This window comes from Erinaceus europaeus, chromosome 12 (genome assembly GCF_950295315.1).
Source record: "Erinaceus europaeus chromosome 12, mEriEur2.1, whole genome shotgun sequence".
NCBI classification, from domain to species: Eukaryota; Metazoa; Chordata; class Mammalia; order Eulipotyphla; family Erinaceidae; genus Erinaceus; species Erinaceus europaeus.
The window spans coordinates 8,886,491-8,904,714 of NC_080173.1; the positions used below are offsets into that span (position 1 = coordinate 8,886,491).

The following is an 18,224-nucleotide window of genomic DNA, read 5'->3' on the forward strand; positions in this document are numbered from 1 at the left end:
CCAAAGCCTGTCAGGGCTCTGTCTGTGGGTCCTGCCCTTGGCTAAGGGGTGCCCACCCCCTGTGCCACCCTGGGACAAACCTCCTGATCAAAGTCCTCTCACCTGACCCCTCCCATCCACCTCAGCTCTCTCGGAAAATAGAATAGAATAAAATAAAACACAAGAAGGGGCGATACTAAAATAAATAACCTTGATCTGAAGTCTAAGGGGCTCAGGGATTCTACCTTCCAGGGGTGACACACGTCAAATAATCACCCAAAACAAGGAAGGCTGCCATTTGGGGGGAAGTCTACAGGTGGCTGTAAAAAGTCAAGGTGTTGCCAGGCGGGCCAGAGGCCTGTGAGACAGTCTGGCAGAATGTCCAAAGGTGGGACACGGAGATCTCTGGCACACCCACAACACCGAGACTTGTCCTTTTCCCTTTTCACTACTCCTGTTTAACCTGGAGTTTGTCCTGAGACTCGATTAACCAGCCACTTAATACCAGAGACAACTGATGTCCTGCCTGAGAAACGACCAGTAATCACGCTCTAAGCCCAAGCAGTGCCAACTATCTATGAATGACCAAGATGAGGCAGGGCTCAGAGTGCGTGGATTGAGGGGCCCCTCAGAGACTGGCATCCTTTACCTGCAAGGAATGGGGTCCTGGGAACTGCTAAAGAGAAGGGGTATCCCCTTCCAAGGGTACCTCTAGAGGGGAAAAAATGTTGCTCGGTACTGAGATGTGTGGAAGATTCAACCATACAAATTTGTCTCAGCAGGGCGTGCACCCCTGTTGAGAACGGATTTAGTCACGCCCCCCCCCCACACTTTTGCTAAGGATATTTGGGGAGGTGGATGGGGATGGGGTGTGGTCCTTAATTCGCCAGGTAGAAAAAGAAGACTCCAACTACCCACCCCCACCCACACCCCCTTTGCGTCGAGAGAAACTGGCAGCTCCAAAAAAAAAAAAACACTTGAGACTCCTGCTTGGGCTCCCGCGTAGACGCGGAAGGAGGTTGGCGGCCCCGACTGGAGAAATTGAGCCCGGCGCCGGCCCGGGACGCCCAAGAGAGAAAGGGCGGGAGCGCTCAGGGGGTGGAGGGCAGCGGGCGGACGGGGGAGGAGGGCTGGCAAGGGGGCTCACACGCCCTGGCTCCCCGAGGTCCGCCCTCTGGAGCCGCTCGCACCTCCCGGGTCTCCGCTCCCGAGTGGCACGTCCCGCACCAGTGTCGCCTGGCGCCTGCCCTTTCTGGTGACCTGCGCCCTTTCTCCGCCTCGGGCTCACCGGGGCTCAGGATCCTGCCTCCTTTAGCTCCAGGCTGAAGGCTGCGACTAAAACTGGACCGATTGCCTTAATTTCCCTTTCTGTGACCTGAACTGATTCCTTCCCTACCTCGGCATCTCTCTGCCTCGGGTTCAGGGACTAAGAGACGCTTCCCGCAGCAGAGGGGGGGAGAGAGAGAGAGAGAGAGAAAGAGAGAGAGAGAGAGGTGGGGAGAGGTCAGGAGCGACCCAGAAAAAGTCACAGTGAAATGAACAGAGGAGCCCTTGAAGGGGCTGGGGTGGCGGTGCGGGGGTGCAGGTTAGCACGGGAGACTCCAACAGAAATTCAAGACCAACCCCGCGCGGTCCATCGACGGTGCCCACGCGTCAGACTTGGCCTGGTCCTGGCACAGCGAGAAGTGGGCAACCGAGGGTTGGCACCTAGTGGATGCGCGTCCTTCCCCAGTTCTCAGTCTCCCGGTTCTGTGCGGAATAAAACGTCAGGAGGCCGCTCTCTCCTGCGCCCCCCCCAAAAAAAAAAAAAAAAAAAACCTCTGAAGACATCTCCCTAGTTCTCCGAACCGAGCTGCCCCGCAGGAGGGAATATCGCATCGGAATTCCTGCAGAGAGAAATCCCAGTCCCAAAACAGCCCTGATAGAGTGGAACGCACTACCCCACACCATCACTAGATTCCCCCCACCCCCCACCCCCTTGCAGTTTCTGGTCAACAGTTTCTAGGCTTTTGGCGCCCTCTCTGGATACAGCTGAAAAGTGCAGTCCATTATTCGTGCTGACATTTTCAAACAAGATTTAAGAATGAAAAATACTCGCCATCTAACCATAAGAAACTGCCTAAGGCGCCCTAGCTCGTGATTTATAGTGTTATATAGTATGCATTTTTGTTATGTATTTTGTAAATATATATACCAAAAGGAGTTCATTGACAATAAGGTACAACTACATACAGATACCCCTGTGAAAACTTGGGATCCATCCTTCTTGCAACTCTTCCCGGATCAGGTGTCTGAGAATTGCGACACAGTTATAAAAGTCTCCTCCCCTGGACACAGAAATCAGTCTAAACTCCAGGGACCTTTACTCTCTCAAAAAAGGATGAAATTATTCTGATACTTTTCAGGCTTATTCACGAAGTCACTGAGTACAGGCTACAATTGCATGGAAGTTCCTTAGATCCAGAAGCTCAGGATAGGACACTAGAGACATTCACCACCGCGAGAAAGATAAATCCTGCCTGACAGCGTTGTAACTTACTGCCCTTTGGAAAGTTCAATCTCCTATTACAAGAACTGTGGGCATCTCTGGAAGAAACAAGAGAAGATCAGATTTTTTTTCTAAGATTATAGGTGATTTAATATTTCAAAGAAAGAGTCATTATTAGAAATGTATTAACAATTTGAGACCACAATTAAAATTCAACCATATTACCAATGTGAAGTCTTAGACTGAAGGACTATATACTATGGTTCATGCATCAAAAAGTTTGAGACATTCAATGCATTTCCCCCTTCTCATATTAATTAAATAGTGATTTATGAGACTGTGAATTAATAGGAGTGTATATTAACACCATTTCCACCACCAAAAGTCTGTGTCCCTCCCCACTACCTCCACAGTAAAGTGGAATTCTGCCCCCTCCTCAGATTTTTACTTTGGTGCCATACTCCATACTCTGTCAGATTCTGCTTTCTGTTCTTCTTTTTCAACTTCTGTTTATGAGTGGCATCATTCCATACTCATCTTTGTCTTTCTGACTTATCTCACTTAACATAATTCCTTCTAGATCACATTTTTAAAGCTTCTTGAGAGAGAAATCTTTGAAATTTTATAATAGCATGCACAATTTGTAAATCAGAAGCAAGTAAGTCTTTGATATGATGCGGGGCCTATACACGATAATAATAATATAATTCAATTTAAGGTAAATATCTGACAAAAAAAAAAGTAGGAGTATTTGAAGAGTTGTCCACAGCGTGGCTTTATTTGTGATTCACAAGACATGAAACTCCAAGGTGACTCAAGCAATTTCTTCTCTCCCAGAACAGAAGACCATGAAGTTCGTGTAAACACAAAAAGTTGTGCTGAATTCATAATGGAAAGAAAACAGAAGCCCCCCCCCAAAAAAAAACCCCTCCAAAGCTCCCAGTTGTCTGCAAATCACTAATCAGGACCAGCAGCACTCTAAACCCCCACCTACCCGCCCCCTTCCCAGGTGTTTTTGAAAAGAAAAACAAGAACAAAGATTCCACCAAACTAGACTCTCGTGTCCTAGGTGGTGCCCCTGCCTTTAAGCCGCTACAAACCCAGTGAGCAGCCCCCACCGCGCGGCCCGCGACCCACAGCTTCGCAAAGTGCGATTCTCTGGGAGCCTGAACCCTTTGCAAACTCTCTCCAAATTCTACCGACTTCTCCCTGGGCCTGGAGGCGAAGTGCCCAGCGTCAAAGCCGCGGTCCCTGTTACACAGGAGCGCTGGCAAGAAGGGGGCAGGGGGATTGGGGGTGGGGGTGGAAGGAGACCTGCCAGAGTTCAAGGTCGCAGAGGCGCAGAGAGGGCTCGGGGCTAGTGCGGGGCTAGGGCGCCCGGGCTGTCGCCAGCTTCCCCGAGACTCGGCTCTGCTTTTCATTGATTGCCTGTGCAAGGGCGCAGCCCAACCCCGACCGGCCGCACCGGCCCTGGAGAAACAGAGCATGTCTGCATGGTTCTGTGGGTTATATTACGGAGGGACAGAGGCGTTGAGTCACCCTAACCAGTGGTTGCCTACGACCATTTCTTAAGCGCTCGCGGAGGAGAGAAGCTCGGGGCGCAGGAACTGGAGCGCGCACTAAAAAAAAAAAAAGAAAGAAAAAGAAAAAAAGAGGGTGCTTTCCTAATACTGTAAACTCGGGCTGAATTTCCAGGACGACGGAGGAAGAAAGAAAGAGAGAAAGAAAGGAAGAAAGGAAGGAAGGAAGGAAGGAAGGAAGGAAGAAATGCACACAGAAAGAGAATGATTCGCGCAGAGAGGGCACCGAAAAATCTGACATTATGAGAACAGGGCAAACTTACACTCTTGGACGTCCCGGGTCCCCCTCCTTCCCCGTAGAGGCCCCCCCCCCCCCCCCCCCGCCTTTCCCCGCGGGACCTGCGGCCGCGCTCCCCTCCCCTCCCCTCCCCTCCCGTCACCCAGCCGGGAGCCACCGTCCTCCCCCCCCTACCCCCCGGGATCCAATCAGCAGCCTGCCAGCCCCCTAAAATGCCGCGCTGTGATTGGCTGGACGTCTCTAAGGTGAGGGAGGCGTATTTATTAAAGAGCCCCTGGGGCTGGGAGTTGGAGAACCGGGAGCGGAGCTTCAAAAGTGTCTGGAAACTTCAGTGGCGCGGCGGCTTAGCCTGTCTCAGCCCGGGAACACTTCTCTGCAGGGAGGAGAGAGAAGGGGGTGCAAGCGTCTCCCCGGTTTTTGCTCTCTTTCCTCCTCCTCCTCCTCCCGTCCAGTTCTTCTTTCTCACCGCTTCTGGGAGCGGGCGGCTGCCGCTGGTCCCCCCCGCGCCTCGCCGAGCGCCGCAGCCGGGCCGCCGCAGGCTCCCCGGGAGACGCCAGTCCCGGCAGCCGAGGGGAGAGGAGCCCCCGAGCCGCAGCGGCTTCTCGCCTTTCCCGGCCCCTCCTGCCCCCCGCCCCGGGCCCGCCGTATGAATCTCCTGGACCCCTTCATGAAGATGACCGACGAGCAGGAGAAGGGCCTGTCCGGCGCCCCCAGCCCCACCATGTCCGACGACTCGGCGGGCTCGCCCTGCCCATCGGGCTCCGGCTCGGACACGGAGAACACACGGCCCCAGGAGAACACTTTCCCCAAGGGGGAGCCGGACCTGAAGAAGGAGAGCGAGGAGGACAAGTTCCCCGTGTGCATCCGCGAGGCGGTCAGCCAGGTGCTGAAGGGCTACGACTGGACGCTGGTGCCCATGCCCGTGCGCGTCAACGGCTCCAGCAAGAACAAGCCGCACGTCAAGCGGCCCATGAACGCCTTCATGGTGTGGGCGCAGGCGGCGCGCAGGAAGCTGGCCGACCAGTACCCGCACCTGCACAACGCCGAGCTCAGCAAGACGCTGGGCAAGCTCTGGAGGTAGGGGCGCGGGGGGCGGGCAGGGGGCGCGAGGGGCGCGGGGGAGCAGGGGTGCAGGGGATCAGGGAGGCGCGGGGGGCGCGGGGGAGCAGGGAGGCGCAGGGGGCGCGGGGAGCAGGGGAGGCGCGGGGGATCAGGGAGGCGCAGGGGGTGCGGGGGCGGAGGGAGGCTCAGGGGGGCGCGGGGGGCGCGGGGGTGCTGGGGGCTCGGGGGGCCGGGGGGGTCTCAGAGGGCGCAGAGGAGCGCAGAGGGGGGCCGCAGGGGGCTGCGAGAGGGGGGCCGCGGAGAGAGCGGGAGGGGCGCGGAGGGAGGGGCGGGGCCCGCAGGGGGGCGTTGGGGGCGGGGGGGGGGCACTGCCTCCCCAGCGTGCAGCAGCTGTGTTGGGGGACTGAGTGAGGACGGGAGGTGCAACTTGGCTGAGTTTGACAAGTCTCTCTGGGTTCATCTTAAAGAGAAATAAAGGGGCGGCGGGGAGGGGGTCGCGGGCAGGCAGAGGAAGAGAGAGGTCCAGTAAGGAGGCCTGGTGGGAGGGGGATGCCAGTGGGGTCTCTGTCTCTGGGCGCTGTTACCTTCAATGCCAAGTCAGGGCTGAGGTGGCGAGGGAAGTTCATCTCCCTCCTTCTGCGTCCTTGCACAGCCCGACAACTCAACGGTGGGCTGGAAATGGGGGGGGGGGCGTGTAACCCTCCAGACTGCTGCCAGTAAATGGAAGCAAAGAGTGTGTGCACGGGAGAGAATGATGGCAGGGAAGTGGGGGGGTGCAAGAAACCTTCATTGCACTTAAAGGTTGTGGTTTTTTTGGGGTGGGGGTGCTGAAGGATGCTGGGGAGAGGGCGGTGGGCGAGGGTCATGAGGAAGGCGGTGCAAAGTCCGGTAGCAAAGGCGTTTGGAGTCGGAGCAGTGAAGGACTGTTTGCAAGTCCAGGGTTACCAAATTATGAGAGAAGCCCACGGGGGGCGGGCGGGCGGGGGTGAGCATTCAGATTGGACTGAAAGAACTCGGGATGTTTCTTTTTCTTTTTCTTTTTTTTTCCTTTTTCTTTTTCATCACCCTCCCCTTCTTCTCTCTCCTCCAGATTACTGAACGAGAGCGAGAAGCGGCCTTTCGTGGAAGAGGCGGAGCGGCTGCGGGTGCAGCACAAGAAAGACCACCCGGATTACAAGTACCAACCGCGCCGGAGGAAGTCGGTGAAGAACGGCCAGGCAGAGGCCGAGGAGGCCACCGAGCAGACCCACATCTCCCCCAACGCCATCTTCAAGGCGCTGCAGGCCGACTCCCCGCACTCCTCCTCCGGCATGAGCGAGGTGCACTCTCCGGGCGAGCACTCGGGTGAGTCCTCCAGCCCCCCACCCCCAGGCTGTGCGCACACCCGGGGGCCCCTGCGCAGGCTCTGCTCAGAGTTGGGTTTGACCTTGGCTGAGGGAGGAGGGGGAAAAAAAAAGAAAGAAAAAAGGAAAACTACTTTTAAGCTGTCTTCTTATCCCAGGACGCCCCTAAAGACACAAGTCCCTGCATCCAAAAAGACTTAGTATTCTTATTAATTATTATTATTATTAGTAGTAGTAGTGGTATGTAAGATACTTTTACAGCTTTACAGACTTGGTCCTTCTCCGAGCGCGCGCGCGCGCACACACACACACAGGATTTGCCTACAAGTAGCAAATTTGAGTCTCATCCAGTGGCCCCTCTGAGCCCCAGACCGTCCCCTGAGAAAGAATAAAAGCAGGTGTTTTTGTTTTTTTGCTTTTTTTGCCAGCGCACCCTGGGGTCCCCGGGACATGTGAGCAGGAGGGAAGGTCCCCAGGGAGGCTCCCAAGACTAGGTCGGACTTTTGCCCAGCTGCCGTGTTAATTTTCCTGTGCTTTTTATTCATTTATTTATTTTTCATCGCTTGCCCGCAGGCCAATCGCAGGGCCCACCGACGCCCCCAACCACCCCCAAGACCGACGTGCAGCCGGGCAAGGCTGACCTGAAGCGAGAAGGGCGCCCCCTGCCCGAGGGGGGCCGACAGCCCCCCATCGACTTCCGCGACGTGGACATCGGTGAGCTGAGCAGCGACGTCATCTCCAACATCGAGACCTTCGACGTCAACGAATTCGATCAGTACCTGCCGCCCAACGGCCACCCCGGGGTGCAGACCACGCACGGCCAGGTCACCTACACGGGCAACTATGGCATCAGCAGCACGGCGGCCACCCCGGCGGCGGCGGCCGCAGGGGGCGCAGGCCACGTGTGGATGTCCAAGCAGCAGGCGCCCCCGCCGCCCCCGCAGCCTCCCCAGGCCCCGCAGGCCCCGCAGGCGCCCCCGCAGCCGCAGCCCCCCCAGGCCCCGCAGGCGCAGCCCCCGCAGCCCCCAGCTCACACGCTGACCCCCCTGAGCAGCGAGCCGGGCCAGGCGCAGAGAACGCACATCAAGACGGAGCAGCTGAGCCCCAGCCACTACAGCGAGCAGCAGCAGCACTCGCCCCAGCAGATAGCCTACAGCCCCTTCAACCTGCCGCACTACAGCCCCTCCTACCCACCCATCACCCGCTCCCAGTACGACTACAGCGACCACCAGAACTCCGCCTCCTACTACAGCCACGCGGCCGGCCAGGGCTCCGGTCTGTACTCTACCTTCACCTACATGAACCCGGCGCAGCGACCCATGTACACCCCCATCGCCGACACCTCCGGGGTCCCCTCCATCCCGCAGACCCACAGCCCCCAGCACTGGGAACAGCCGGTCTACACACAGCTCACCCGGCCTTGAGGAAGAGAAAGGGAATGAATGAGGCCTGGAGGAGGTGTGGGGAGGAGAGGGTGGCCAAGATGACCCTCAGAGTAACAGCCCGAAGACAGAAAGATAACCAGCCTGCGATTCCTTCCCCCCCCACCCCGCCCCACCCCATACCCCCACCCTTGGGACATTTTTTTTTTTTCTGATTCATTCCTTCAAGACATTGGCGCTGAAAGAAAGAAAGAAAGAAAGAAAGAAAGAAAGAAAGAAAGAAAGAAAGGAAGAAACTCAGTCTCCTCCCCTGCCCCCCCCCCACCATTTTCAGCACAGCAGCCTGACCTATGACAAAAGCATGACCACCTTATTGGGGACTCCCGTGGCCAGGCCATTTGGCTTAGAAGGACCAGAGCTATTGAAGGAGAAACTGGCCTGGAAAGCCGTCATCATCATCACCATCGTCATATCATCATGGTCATCTTCACAGACATGGAGGAGGAATGGGGTGCGACCCACTTGCTCAATTTCTCTCTCTCTCTCTCTCTCTCTGCCTGTTTGGACTTTGTAATTATTTTTTAGCAGTAATTAAAGAAGAAAAAAAAAGGTCCTCTGTGAGGAATATTCTCTATTTTAAATATGTTTAGTATGTACTGTGTATGATTCATCACCATTTTGAGGGGATTTATACATATTTTTAGATTAAAAGAATTAAAATGCTCTTATTTTTCCAACAGCTAAACTACTTAGTTGAACAGTTGTACCCTATCTTTTCTTGCAACCAGAGTATTTTTGTACAGATCTGCTCTCTCTCTGACAAAAAGGAAAAAAAAAAGTGTTGTATGAACACTAAACACAAATTTGTGTTATGGGATCAGTTTGGAAAGGGAGGGTGGTTAACTTTGCTTAATTCCTCAGGCTTTCAGATTCCAGGAGAAGCTGCCTTAGAAAGAAAAACAAAGGCCTTATTTTGCAAATATGGAAGTAAACACTAGCCTAGAGAAGCATTTTTTTGGTAAGCTTTATCATATATATTTAAAATTTTTAAAAAAAAACAAGCAAAAAAAAAAAGAATAAAAACCACCTTGAGCCTTAAAACATGTTGCTGGAAAAAAAAAATAAATAAATCCTCAGCCATTTCAGCATTTTCCCCCCTTTCTTGCATGTGCTTGTGCGCTGCTACCTTAAGAAAGACTTTAAGTAAAGGAAAATCCGGCTGGGGGGGGGATGGTCCAGCAGCTTAAAAGTGCCGGGAGCACACTGCCCCCTGGTAGCCTGGCCAGGGCCCCATGTGGGACACAGATGCTAACGTCCTCACTGACAGTCACCTGTGCCTCTCTGAACACCAGCAATTAACCTTCAAGACATTCCATGTGCTAAAAGTTATTTATTTTGTAAGGAGAGGATTTTAATTAAAGAAATCTTCCTTTTTTTTTTTTTTTTTAATCTTACCTTCTTTAAAATAGGTTGTTGGAGCCTTCCTCAAAGGGTATGGTCATCTGTTGTTAAATTATGTTCTTAACTGTAACCAATTTTTTTTATTTATCTCTTTAATCTTTTTTATTATTATTAAAAGCAAGTTTCTTTGAATGCTTTGTCCTAGATTTGTATAAATACTTATGTCTGTCCTTTTTTTTCTTTTTTTTCTTTGTTGTTTTGTTGAAAACAAACTGGAAACTTGTTTCTGTTTTTGTATAAATGAGAGGTTGCAAATGTAGTGTATCACTGAGTCACTTCCAGTGTTTTCTGCCACAGAGCTCGGGGCTGCCCAAACAGTATGTATGTATGCACCTAGTGATACAGGCCGTGCAAGCATGTGTCACCAACATCCCCCTGCATGTTCTCTTGGAGAGAGGGAGGAAAGGGGGAGAGAGTTGGCCCAAACAGACCTTCACTTCTTCATGACTGCTGTGGCTAGAGAGGTTGGCGATTGCTTTTTAAAAAAGACAGCAAACTTTTTTTTTTTATTTAAAAAAGATATATTAACAGTTTTTAGACGTCAGTAGAATAAAAAACCTTAAAGCACTCTTATAATATGGCATCATTTGATTTCTGTATAAAAGCAGATCTTTTCTTTTTTTTAAATATTTCTGTAACTTAAGAAACCTGGCATTTAAATTGTACTTTGTCTTTAGATAAGGTTTAGTTTGTGTTTTATTTGTTTCAGTTGTTTCCTTTCCCCACTCCCCCCAAAAACCTTTTATTTTCTCTATGAAACTGACCTTTCCTTTTTTTTCTTCCTTCCTTTTTTTTTTTTTTGTATATTATTGTTTACAATAAATATACATTGCATAAAAAAGAAAATGACTCTATGGATTTATTCACACACCCCTGGCTTCTAGTTTAAAGGATGGTTTGAAAAATCGGAAGACTGAAGAAACCACTCCATTTCTCATCACTATGATGTTTTGTTCCCTATGTGTACTTCTTAGCAATCGTAAAAGGCACTGCAAAAGACTGCATGTCCCTAAAACACACAAGCCTTGAAAAGTACTGCCCTACTAAGTCATTGAGAGAATCACGCGTCCTAGTTGCAACTCAGGCACAACATGTCTGCTGTGGTGGTAACATACCTTATTCTTGCTGGGGGGGGGGGGGGGGGGGGGGGGCGGGGGGAATCTATTCTCTTAGAGAAATCAGCAAGGACTACAAGACCTGAAGCCAGTAACTTGTCAATAGGATACCAGACTTGCTTGCTTAAATTTAATAAAACAAATTGTTCATTATCACAGACAGCAAAGACATGAGATGTCCATTTCATTAGGTGAAGGAAGACAAAAAAAGACACAGTGTCGTGTTGTGTCAGGGACCAGGAGGAAGTCTGTCGGTGCTTTACATGATTGGGGGCCCTCCCTGGCCCATTTGTGAGGGACCACAGAAAGAGTTTACCTTGCTCTTCCCTCCCATTTAACTCATCCTGAGAAGATGCAAAGACATCACAGGAGTAATAAGATCTAATCTGTTTTCCTTGGCTTCTGTTAGATAGGGAGTTTCCAAGATCAGAGAAATGTTCAGGTCATTTTTCATTAAACAGATGAAATCACTCCTTGCCTTCCAGCCCCACAAAGACACCCCAAGCCCACAACCCCAGCTGATGGGGAGGTATCTGGAAGGAGGCAAGTCACCTCTCTCACCTCAGGCTGGACCACTGGGTCCCCATTGCTAACTGTTCTCATCAGCATCAACATTGTCTGTTCTTGCTTATTAGATTTCTGGCTTGTGTCCAGCACCAGGATACAGCAACCAGGAAAATGGTAGTTATCAACTCCAGTGCTCACTCTCCTTTGCGAATTCCTTCCACAAACATTGATTGAGTGCCTGTGATCTCTGGGGTACAGTGCAAATCCCTCCCTGCCCTGCCCCCAGATGTCACAGTCTTCCTTGTTTGTGACATAGCTGCTATTTTTTTTTTTTCCTTAGGTTCAGAGACGGTCCTCCCTTTCTACAAAATTTCTGTTTTCTCCCCCATGCCAACACTCAAGAGTTCTTTGAGAAATTCTGTGTTCATTCATTTTAGTGCACCCTTACTTGACCTCACCTCCTCTGCCGATTTAAGTCAGTATATCCTACCCCCATTGCAATGAGAACTTGCCCTGCCCAAGTGGACTGCTTCACTGTTTTGTCTTCTAGAAATAAATCCATAAGTGATCTTCCACAGGCCTTTTTAAGGGTCAGAATGTTTGGCTGTGATATAAGCCACCTTGGGCATAGAAGTTCAGCTTCTGGTGCCTCAGTTTCCCCTTCTTTTGATAAGAATGTTTATTATAACTTCTCCCTTATATAACAGAGTTTTCATTTGATTTCCCCCCCCCCCCAGAGGAGAAGTCTTACCACAGTAAAATAAGAATGATAAAATGATTCTTATAAAGGCTCCAGGAACTCTGATGCACAGGAAAATACAAGAGGCTCTGGGACACCAAAGGAATCTCTCTGCATCCTGCTCACCCCCACCCACCAGATCACAAGATTATAACATATTTTAAAGGAATTTTTATTCTAAATCCTAAAAAACACAGAGCTTATCACCGGGACAACAATCATTTGTTGGAAACCTTGGAACAACTCCTCTAGACCAGAAAAGGCTTGCATTTTAACTCAAGATTTGTTTGTACCCAGAGTAAAACCTTTTCAAATAAATTTCAGAGAAAGGGATTTTTTTGTTTTTTAATAAAAGTGAGTCAAATCCATTTAGTAGAGCACCAGATGGCAAAAGGACCCGCTCAAGAATCTGGGTTCAAGCCCCAGCTCCCCACCTGCATGGGAGATGCTTCACAAGTGGTGAGGCAGGTCTGTAGGTGTCCCTCTTTCCCTCACCCACTTTATCTCCTCCTTCTCTCTCAATTTCTCTCTGTCCTATCCAATAAAGTGGAAAAATGGCTGCCAGGAGCAGTGGATTTGTAGTGTCAGCACCAAGCCCCAGAAATAACCCTGTAGATGAAAGAAAGAAAGAAAGAAAGAAAGAAAGAAAGAAAGAAAGAAAGAAAGAAAGAAAGAAAGAGGAAGAAAGAAAAGCACTTAGAATCAATCTTATGCACTGTTATTAAATTGGCATGTATGGACTCCATTTAGGTTTTCCACTTCAATTCCATCCTGTCTCTCTCTTGATGAGAAATAAGCATTTCTGAGTTTCCACTGTGATATATATATATTTTTAAGAAATGGGTTTACTACTATGGAAAACAGAAAAACAACCTTATGGTCCAATACTCCTGACTTGCACAGACTCCTTTTGAGACTATGTATTTAAAGTTACTTTCTTTAAAATCTATATTCCTTTTTCTTTTAATAATATATATTTTTTGTTTTGTTTTGTTATTGCCAGAGCCTCACCATTCCAATCTGACTTTCTCAGATCAGACAGAAATGGGGGGGAGAGAGAAAGACTCGATCACACTAAGGCTTCTCCCAGTCTGGTGAGATCAGGTCCACACTTGAGTCCTAAGCATGACAAAGCAGATACCTGCCCAGTTGAACTATCTCACCAGCCCTAGAAACCTATATTTTATGTATTTATTCAATGAGAAACATTGAAGAGGAGAGAGAGAGAGAGAGACACTGCTTACCTCTAGCATGTGGTGGTATTGAGGATGGAACCTGGGAGCTCTGAGGCTTCAAGGAAGAAGTTCTAGTGAGCTGCCACTGAATCATCTTCTCTCCCATTTTATTTTTTAAGAGCTCCCTCAATATTTATAGCAATTGAAAAAAAATTATTTAATAAATTCTGACATACCCACAAAGTGCCCTACAGACATTCAAACAAATACTAAATCTACCTGTATCAATTCATCAATGTTTCTATCAACATAATATTGAAAAAAAAAAACATTTGGAAAACTTACATAAATTTCAAAAGCACACAAAAGTGCATTGTGCACCTTAAGAGTCCACATATGTCTTATGACAAGAACATCCAAATCTTGATGAGATGAATTGACTGTAAGTTTGGGAAAAGAATTACCCTTAGGAAGGAAGTACAGAAGGCACTGGTATAGAGGGGAATCTCAGGGGGCCTGATGGTGGCACACCTGGTTGAGCGCACATGTTACAGTTCAAGCCCCCGGTCCCCACCTGCAGGGGGAAAGCATTGTGAGTGGTGAAGCAGGGCTACAGGTGTCTCTCTGTCTCTCTCCCTCTATCTCCCTTTTCCCTCTCACTTTCTGAATGTCTCTATCCAATACATAAAGATAATAAAACAGTTTTGGAAGTATCTCATTTGTGTTTGTAAACTTTAATTTAAAAAAAGTTTCTGAAAAAATATATTAAGGAGCCGGGTGGTGGCACACCTGGTTAAGCAAACATGTTACAGTGCTACAGGACCCTGGTTGGAGCCCCTGTTCCCCACCTGTAAGGAGAAATCTTCAGGAGTGGTGAAGCAGGGCTGCAGGTGTCTGTCTCTCTCCCTCTCTAACATCCCCATTCCTCTCAATTTGTGGCTGTCTCTATCCAATAAATAAATAAAGATTAAGATTTTTTTAAAAGAATATGTTAAGATATTAACATTTGTTGAATGTAAATGGAGAGAAAGCATATACATGTTTCTATTGTAACTTTAGACTTCCAAAAACATAATACTTTCAAATAAAATTTTAGTAGCAATTTACAAAGATGTAAGAAAATAGGGGTATGGTTCCACACCTCTCCCACCACCAAAGTTCTGCACACACTCTCCCAAACCCCTCCTCCCCAAATTATGGTAACCACCATAGTTCCCTCAAGGCCTTAGACAAAGGTTGACTTCCAGTGGTCTTTGTTTGTTTTTGCAAATTCATGTGATTCAGTTCTCTTTATTCCACAGAATATGGAGAGTGAAACACCTCATGGATGGCTTCTCACTTCCTCCCTCACCTCTAGTTAATGACCTCCTGTCTCATCCATTTTGCCCTACAGGACAGGATCTCATCTTTTTCAATTATGAAGTACTATTCCATTGAGCAGATACCCCATAGCCCCTTTCTCTAGTCTTCTGTTGATGGGAATCTAGGTGGTCTCCGTATTTTGGCTATTGTGACCGAGGCATCCCTGAGCATGGGAGCATTCACCAGTATGAACTAGTGTCTTCATGCCTTTTGGATAAATGAGAGTTATTGGCTGGATCATAGGGCATTTCCATTTTTATTAAACAAAATCCTTTTAAGCTTCAGACTCCACAAAACCTGAGCCTGTCCAGGATCACAGCGATTGGACAGGAAGTAAATTGTGGCCTGAAGGGAAGCAACCAGGATGCTTTCTTTTCTGTTTCATCAGTGCCTGACACACAGCAGTGCTCATTATCTGTCCCTTCTCAATCTTTCACTGCCCTCTTTCCATTCATTTATCCCTTTCTTTTTATTATTTTTATTTCTTGATTTATTAGATAGAGACAGAGAAAAATTGAGAAGGGAGAGATAGACAAGGAAAGAGACAGAGACACACCTGCAGCTCTGCTTCACCACTTGTCCAACGCTTGATGTCTCGCCATCCAATCTGGTCCCCTACGCCTACACTGAACTGCTCTGTTCCAGACTCTTGGAAACAGAGTTGGCAGTCAGCTGAGGTCAAGAACAAACACCTTATCACAGACCCCTGCAAGCGTCAACCCGGCTTTGACCTAGCACGTTATGATTGGGCCCTCCTCAATCGCTATGGAACAGGCCATGGCCGGTGCGCCGCTATGTTCCATCGCTGGGGAGCCAGAGACGACCCGAACTGCCCCTGCGGCTCCAGACAGACTATGACCCACATAGTCAACGACTGCCACCTCTCCAGATTCAAAGGAGGTCTCGAAACTTTACATCAGGCTCAACCTGACGCTGTTGACTGGCTACGGAAGAAGGGCAAATGCTAGAAGAAGAAGAAGAAGAAGCTGCAGGTGGGGACTAGGGGCTTGAACCTGGGTCCTTGTGCACTTTGTTGTGTGCACTTAACCAGGGGCACCACCACCTGGGCCCTCATCTCTCCCTTGCTCTTGACCTTTTTCCCCTATATTATCTTTGGGCTTCCCATTGATTGAGCATTTTTCTGGGTCCTGATTAGGCTACTTATCATCCATCATCCACACACTACTACTCCTTAAAGAAATTATTCAGGGAGTCAGGCGGTAGCACAGGGGTTAAGCACATGTGGTGCAAAGCGCAAGGACCCGCATAAGGATCCCGGTTTGAGGCCCCGGCTCCCCACCTGCAGGAGAGTCCCTTCACAAGAGGTGGTGAAGCAGGTCTGCAGGTGTCTTTCTCTCCTCCTCTCTGTCTTCCCCTCCTCTCTCCATTTCTCTCTGTCCTATCTCACAACGATGACAACAAGAATAACTACAATAATAAAAAACAAGGACAACAAAAGGGAATAAATAAATAAATAAATAAATATAAAAAAAGAAATTATTCATTGTGGGTGGGTGGTGGCGCATCTGGTTGAGCACACAAGTTACAGTGCACAAGGATCTGGGTTTAATCCCCCAGTCTCCACCTGCAGGGGGAAAGCTTCACAAGTGGTGAAGCAGGGCTGCAGGTGTCTCTCTCTCTCTCTATTTCCCCCTCCCACTCTCAATTTCTAGCTGTCTCTATCCAATAAATAAATAAAGACATTTAAAAATTTTTTAAAGTAATTATTCATTTATTCAGTAATGAGGGAGACAGAGGAGTCATAACCAGTAAAGCACACAGGTTACCATGCCTAAGGACCTGGGTCCAGACCTTAGCTGCAGTGGGGAAGCTTCAAAATCGGTGAAAATCAGTGAAGCGTTGCTGCAACCGTCTCTGTTTATCTGGCCTTCTCTACCTTCCCCTTCACAATTTCTCTCTGCTTTTTTTTTTTTAATTTTTAAATTATTTTTATTTATTTGCTTTTGTTGCTCTTGTTTTATTGTTGTAGTTACTGATGTCGTCGTTGTTGAATAGAACAGAGAAATGGAGAGAGGAGGGGAAGACAGAGGGGGGAAAGAAAGATAGACACCTGCAGACCTGCTTCACTGCCTGAGAAGTGACTCCCCTGCAGTTGGGGAGCCCGGGGCTTGAACCAGGATCCTTACCGGTCGTTGCGCTTCGTGCCATGTGCTTTTAACCCAGCTGCACTACCACTCGACTCCCTTCTCTCTGTTTTTAACAGCAAAAGGATGGGGAAAAGAAACAAGGCCACGAGTAGTGGTGAATTTGTTGTACAACTCTAAGCCATAGCAGCGATATCCTTGGTGGGAGAGTGTGTGTGTGTGGCGGGGGGAATCTACAGCCCTGCTTCACCATTTGCAAAGCTTTCTCCCTGCAGTTGGGGACTGGGGGCTCCAACCTGGGTCCTTGAATATTGTAACATGTGCGCTCAGTCGAGGGTACCACCACCGGAGGCCCCTTTCCAAAAACCTCTGCAAGCACTTTGCTCACTCACATCCCTCTTAAAGTGGTACTCTCAAAATTATTTCCAAGACTCCAAATATGATTTGATGAATACAAAATACAGATTCAGTTGGCAATCAGAAAGGGTGCCTCCATGAATTAATTTAGGTTATTAAAATAAATGTCATCAAAGGTATTAAATAGTAATAAAGCAGTAAAAAGAGAAATCATATTACTGAAAATTTTAGATTATGCCAAAATTATAATTATAATCCAAATTATCCAGCTATGATATGATGAGAAATTTCTTATCTCTCCTAGCACTGTGCAACTGATCTTTTGAAATTACAGTTCCCACGTTTCACGTGAACCTCTGTCTTGACTGAAGCGTGACATACACTGGCTCAGTGGAAGAAAAAAGAGGAGAAGGGATTTACATCATTGAGCCCTTGCTTTGCCAAGCATGGTGACAGATGTTTTATATACATGATCTCATTTAATCCATTTAATAACACTTAGAGACAGGTGTTACTATTACAGTTTTATTAAGAAGGAAACTGAGGCTCAGAGAGATTAAGCAATTAACCTAAGGTCACGTAACTGGTGAAGGGCATAGGCAACTACCATAAGCTTCTTCCACTCCACTGCCTGCCTCCCACTCTGATTTTTAAATTTTTTAGAATGCTTTTATTATCTTTTGTTTCCTTGATAGAGACAGCCAGAAATTGAGAGGAAGAGGGAGAGAGGGAGAGAGAGAGAGAGAAAGAGAGAGAGGGAGAGAGAGACAGAGAGACACTTGCAGCCCTGCTTCACCACTTGTGAAGATTTCCCCCTGCAGGTGGGGGCTGAGGACTTGAACCTGGGTCCTTACTCACTGGAACATATACATTCGACCACCACCTGCCCCCAAACCCCAATTTTTTAAAAAAACAGAACTTGAAGTATAGATCATCACAGGAAATGGAGAGAAAAAAAACTTCCTATGTTGTAAACTGTGCTGCAAACAATCTCTTCCAAGCAGAATCTAGCCATGTGATGATCCCTCATTCAAAACCTTTTAATGGTTATCTATTCACTTGGAATAAAAAATAAATATTTATTATGACCTAGTTTGGTTGTTTGCAAATGATAGCCCACAGACCAGATCCAGTCCCTACATATTGCTGTAAATAAAGTTTACAGTCATGCCAATTAATGTGTGTCATGTATGCTGTTTTGCTGCCGACAGTGTAACTGAGTAGCTGAAACAGACTATAACCTGCAAATCCTAAAATATTCACTAGCTAGCCTTTAATAGAAACATCTTGATGGCTGCTCCCTGCATAATCTAGCCTTTATAGATTTTACC

At 48.3% G+C, this 18,224-nt stretch overlaps 1 protein-coding gene and 1 long non-coding RNA gene across 4 annotated transcripts in view; one reads left to right on the top strand and one right to left on the bottom strand.

Moving 5' to 3' along the window:
• The window catches only part of LOC132541827 (uncharacterized), a 178,921-nt gene extending 174,569 nt beyond the window's left edge, over positions 1–4,352 (bottom strand). For 2 of the 3 annotated variants that reach the window (XR_009552907.1, XR_009552908.1), the window contains exon 1: positions 4,311–4,352. This is a non-coding gene — a long non-coding RNA (uncharacterized LOC132541827). Of the gene's footprint in view, positions 1–4,026; positions 4,087–4,310 lie in introns of all 3 variants that reach the window. The other variant, XR_009552906.1, reaches the window with a different exon arrangement.
• Positions 4,353–4,557: 205 nt separating this feature from the next.
• Positions 4,558–8,324, top strand: SOX9 (SRY-box transcription factor 9). The gene is made up of 3 exons (XM_060202658.1): positions 4,558–5,362; positions 6,438–6,691; positions 7,264–8,324. The coding sequence occupies exons 1-3, from the start codon at positions 4,932–4,934 to the stop codon at positions 8,112–8,114; spliced, it is 1,536 nt and encodes a 511-aa protein (XP_060058641.1). The 5' UTR covers positions 4,558–4,931; the 3' UTR covers positions 8,115–8,324.
• Positions 8,325–18,224: the final 9,900 nt, after the last annotated feature.

Excerpts from the sequence above, each read along its gene's own strand:
- SOX9 (XM_060202658.1), top strand. The coding sequence starts at position 4,932 with ATGAATCTCCTGGACCCCTTCATGAAGATGACCGACGAGCAGGAGAAG. Across the intron at positions 5,363-6,437 it reads ACGCTGGGCAAGCTCTGGAG|ATTACTGAACGAGAGCGAGA; the intron begins GTAGGGGCGCGG and ends TCTCTCCTCCAG. Across the intron at positions 6,692-7,263 it reads CTCTCCGGGCGAGCACTCGG|GCCAATCGCAGGGCCCACCG; the intron begins GTGAGTCCTCCA and ends GCTTGCCCGCAG.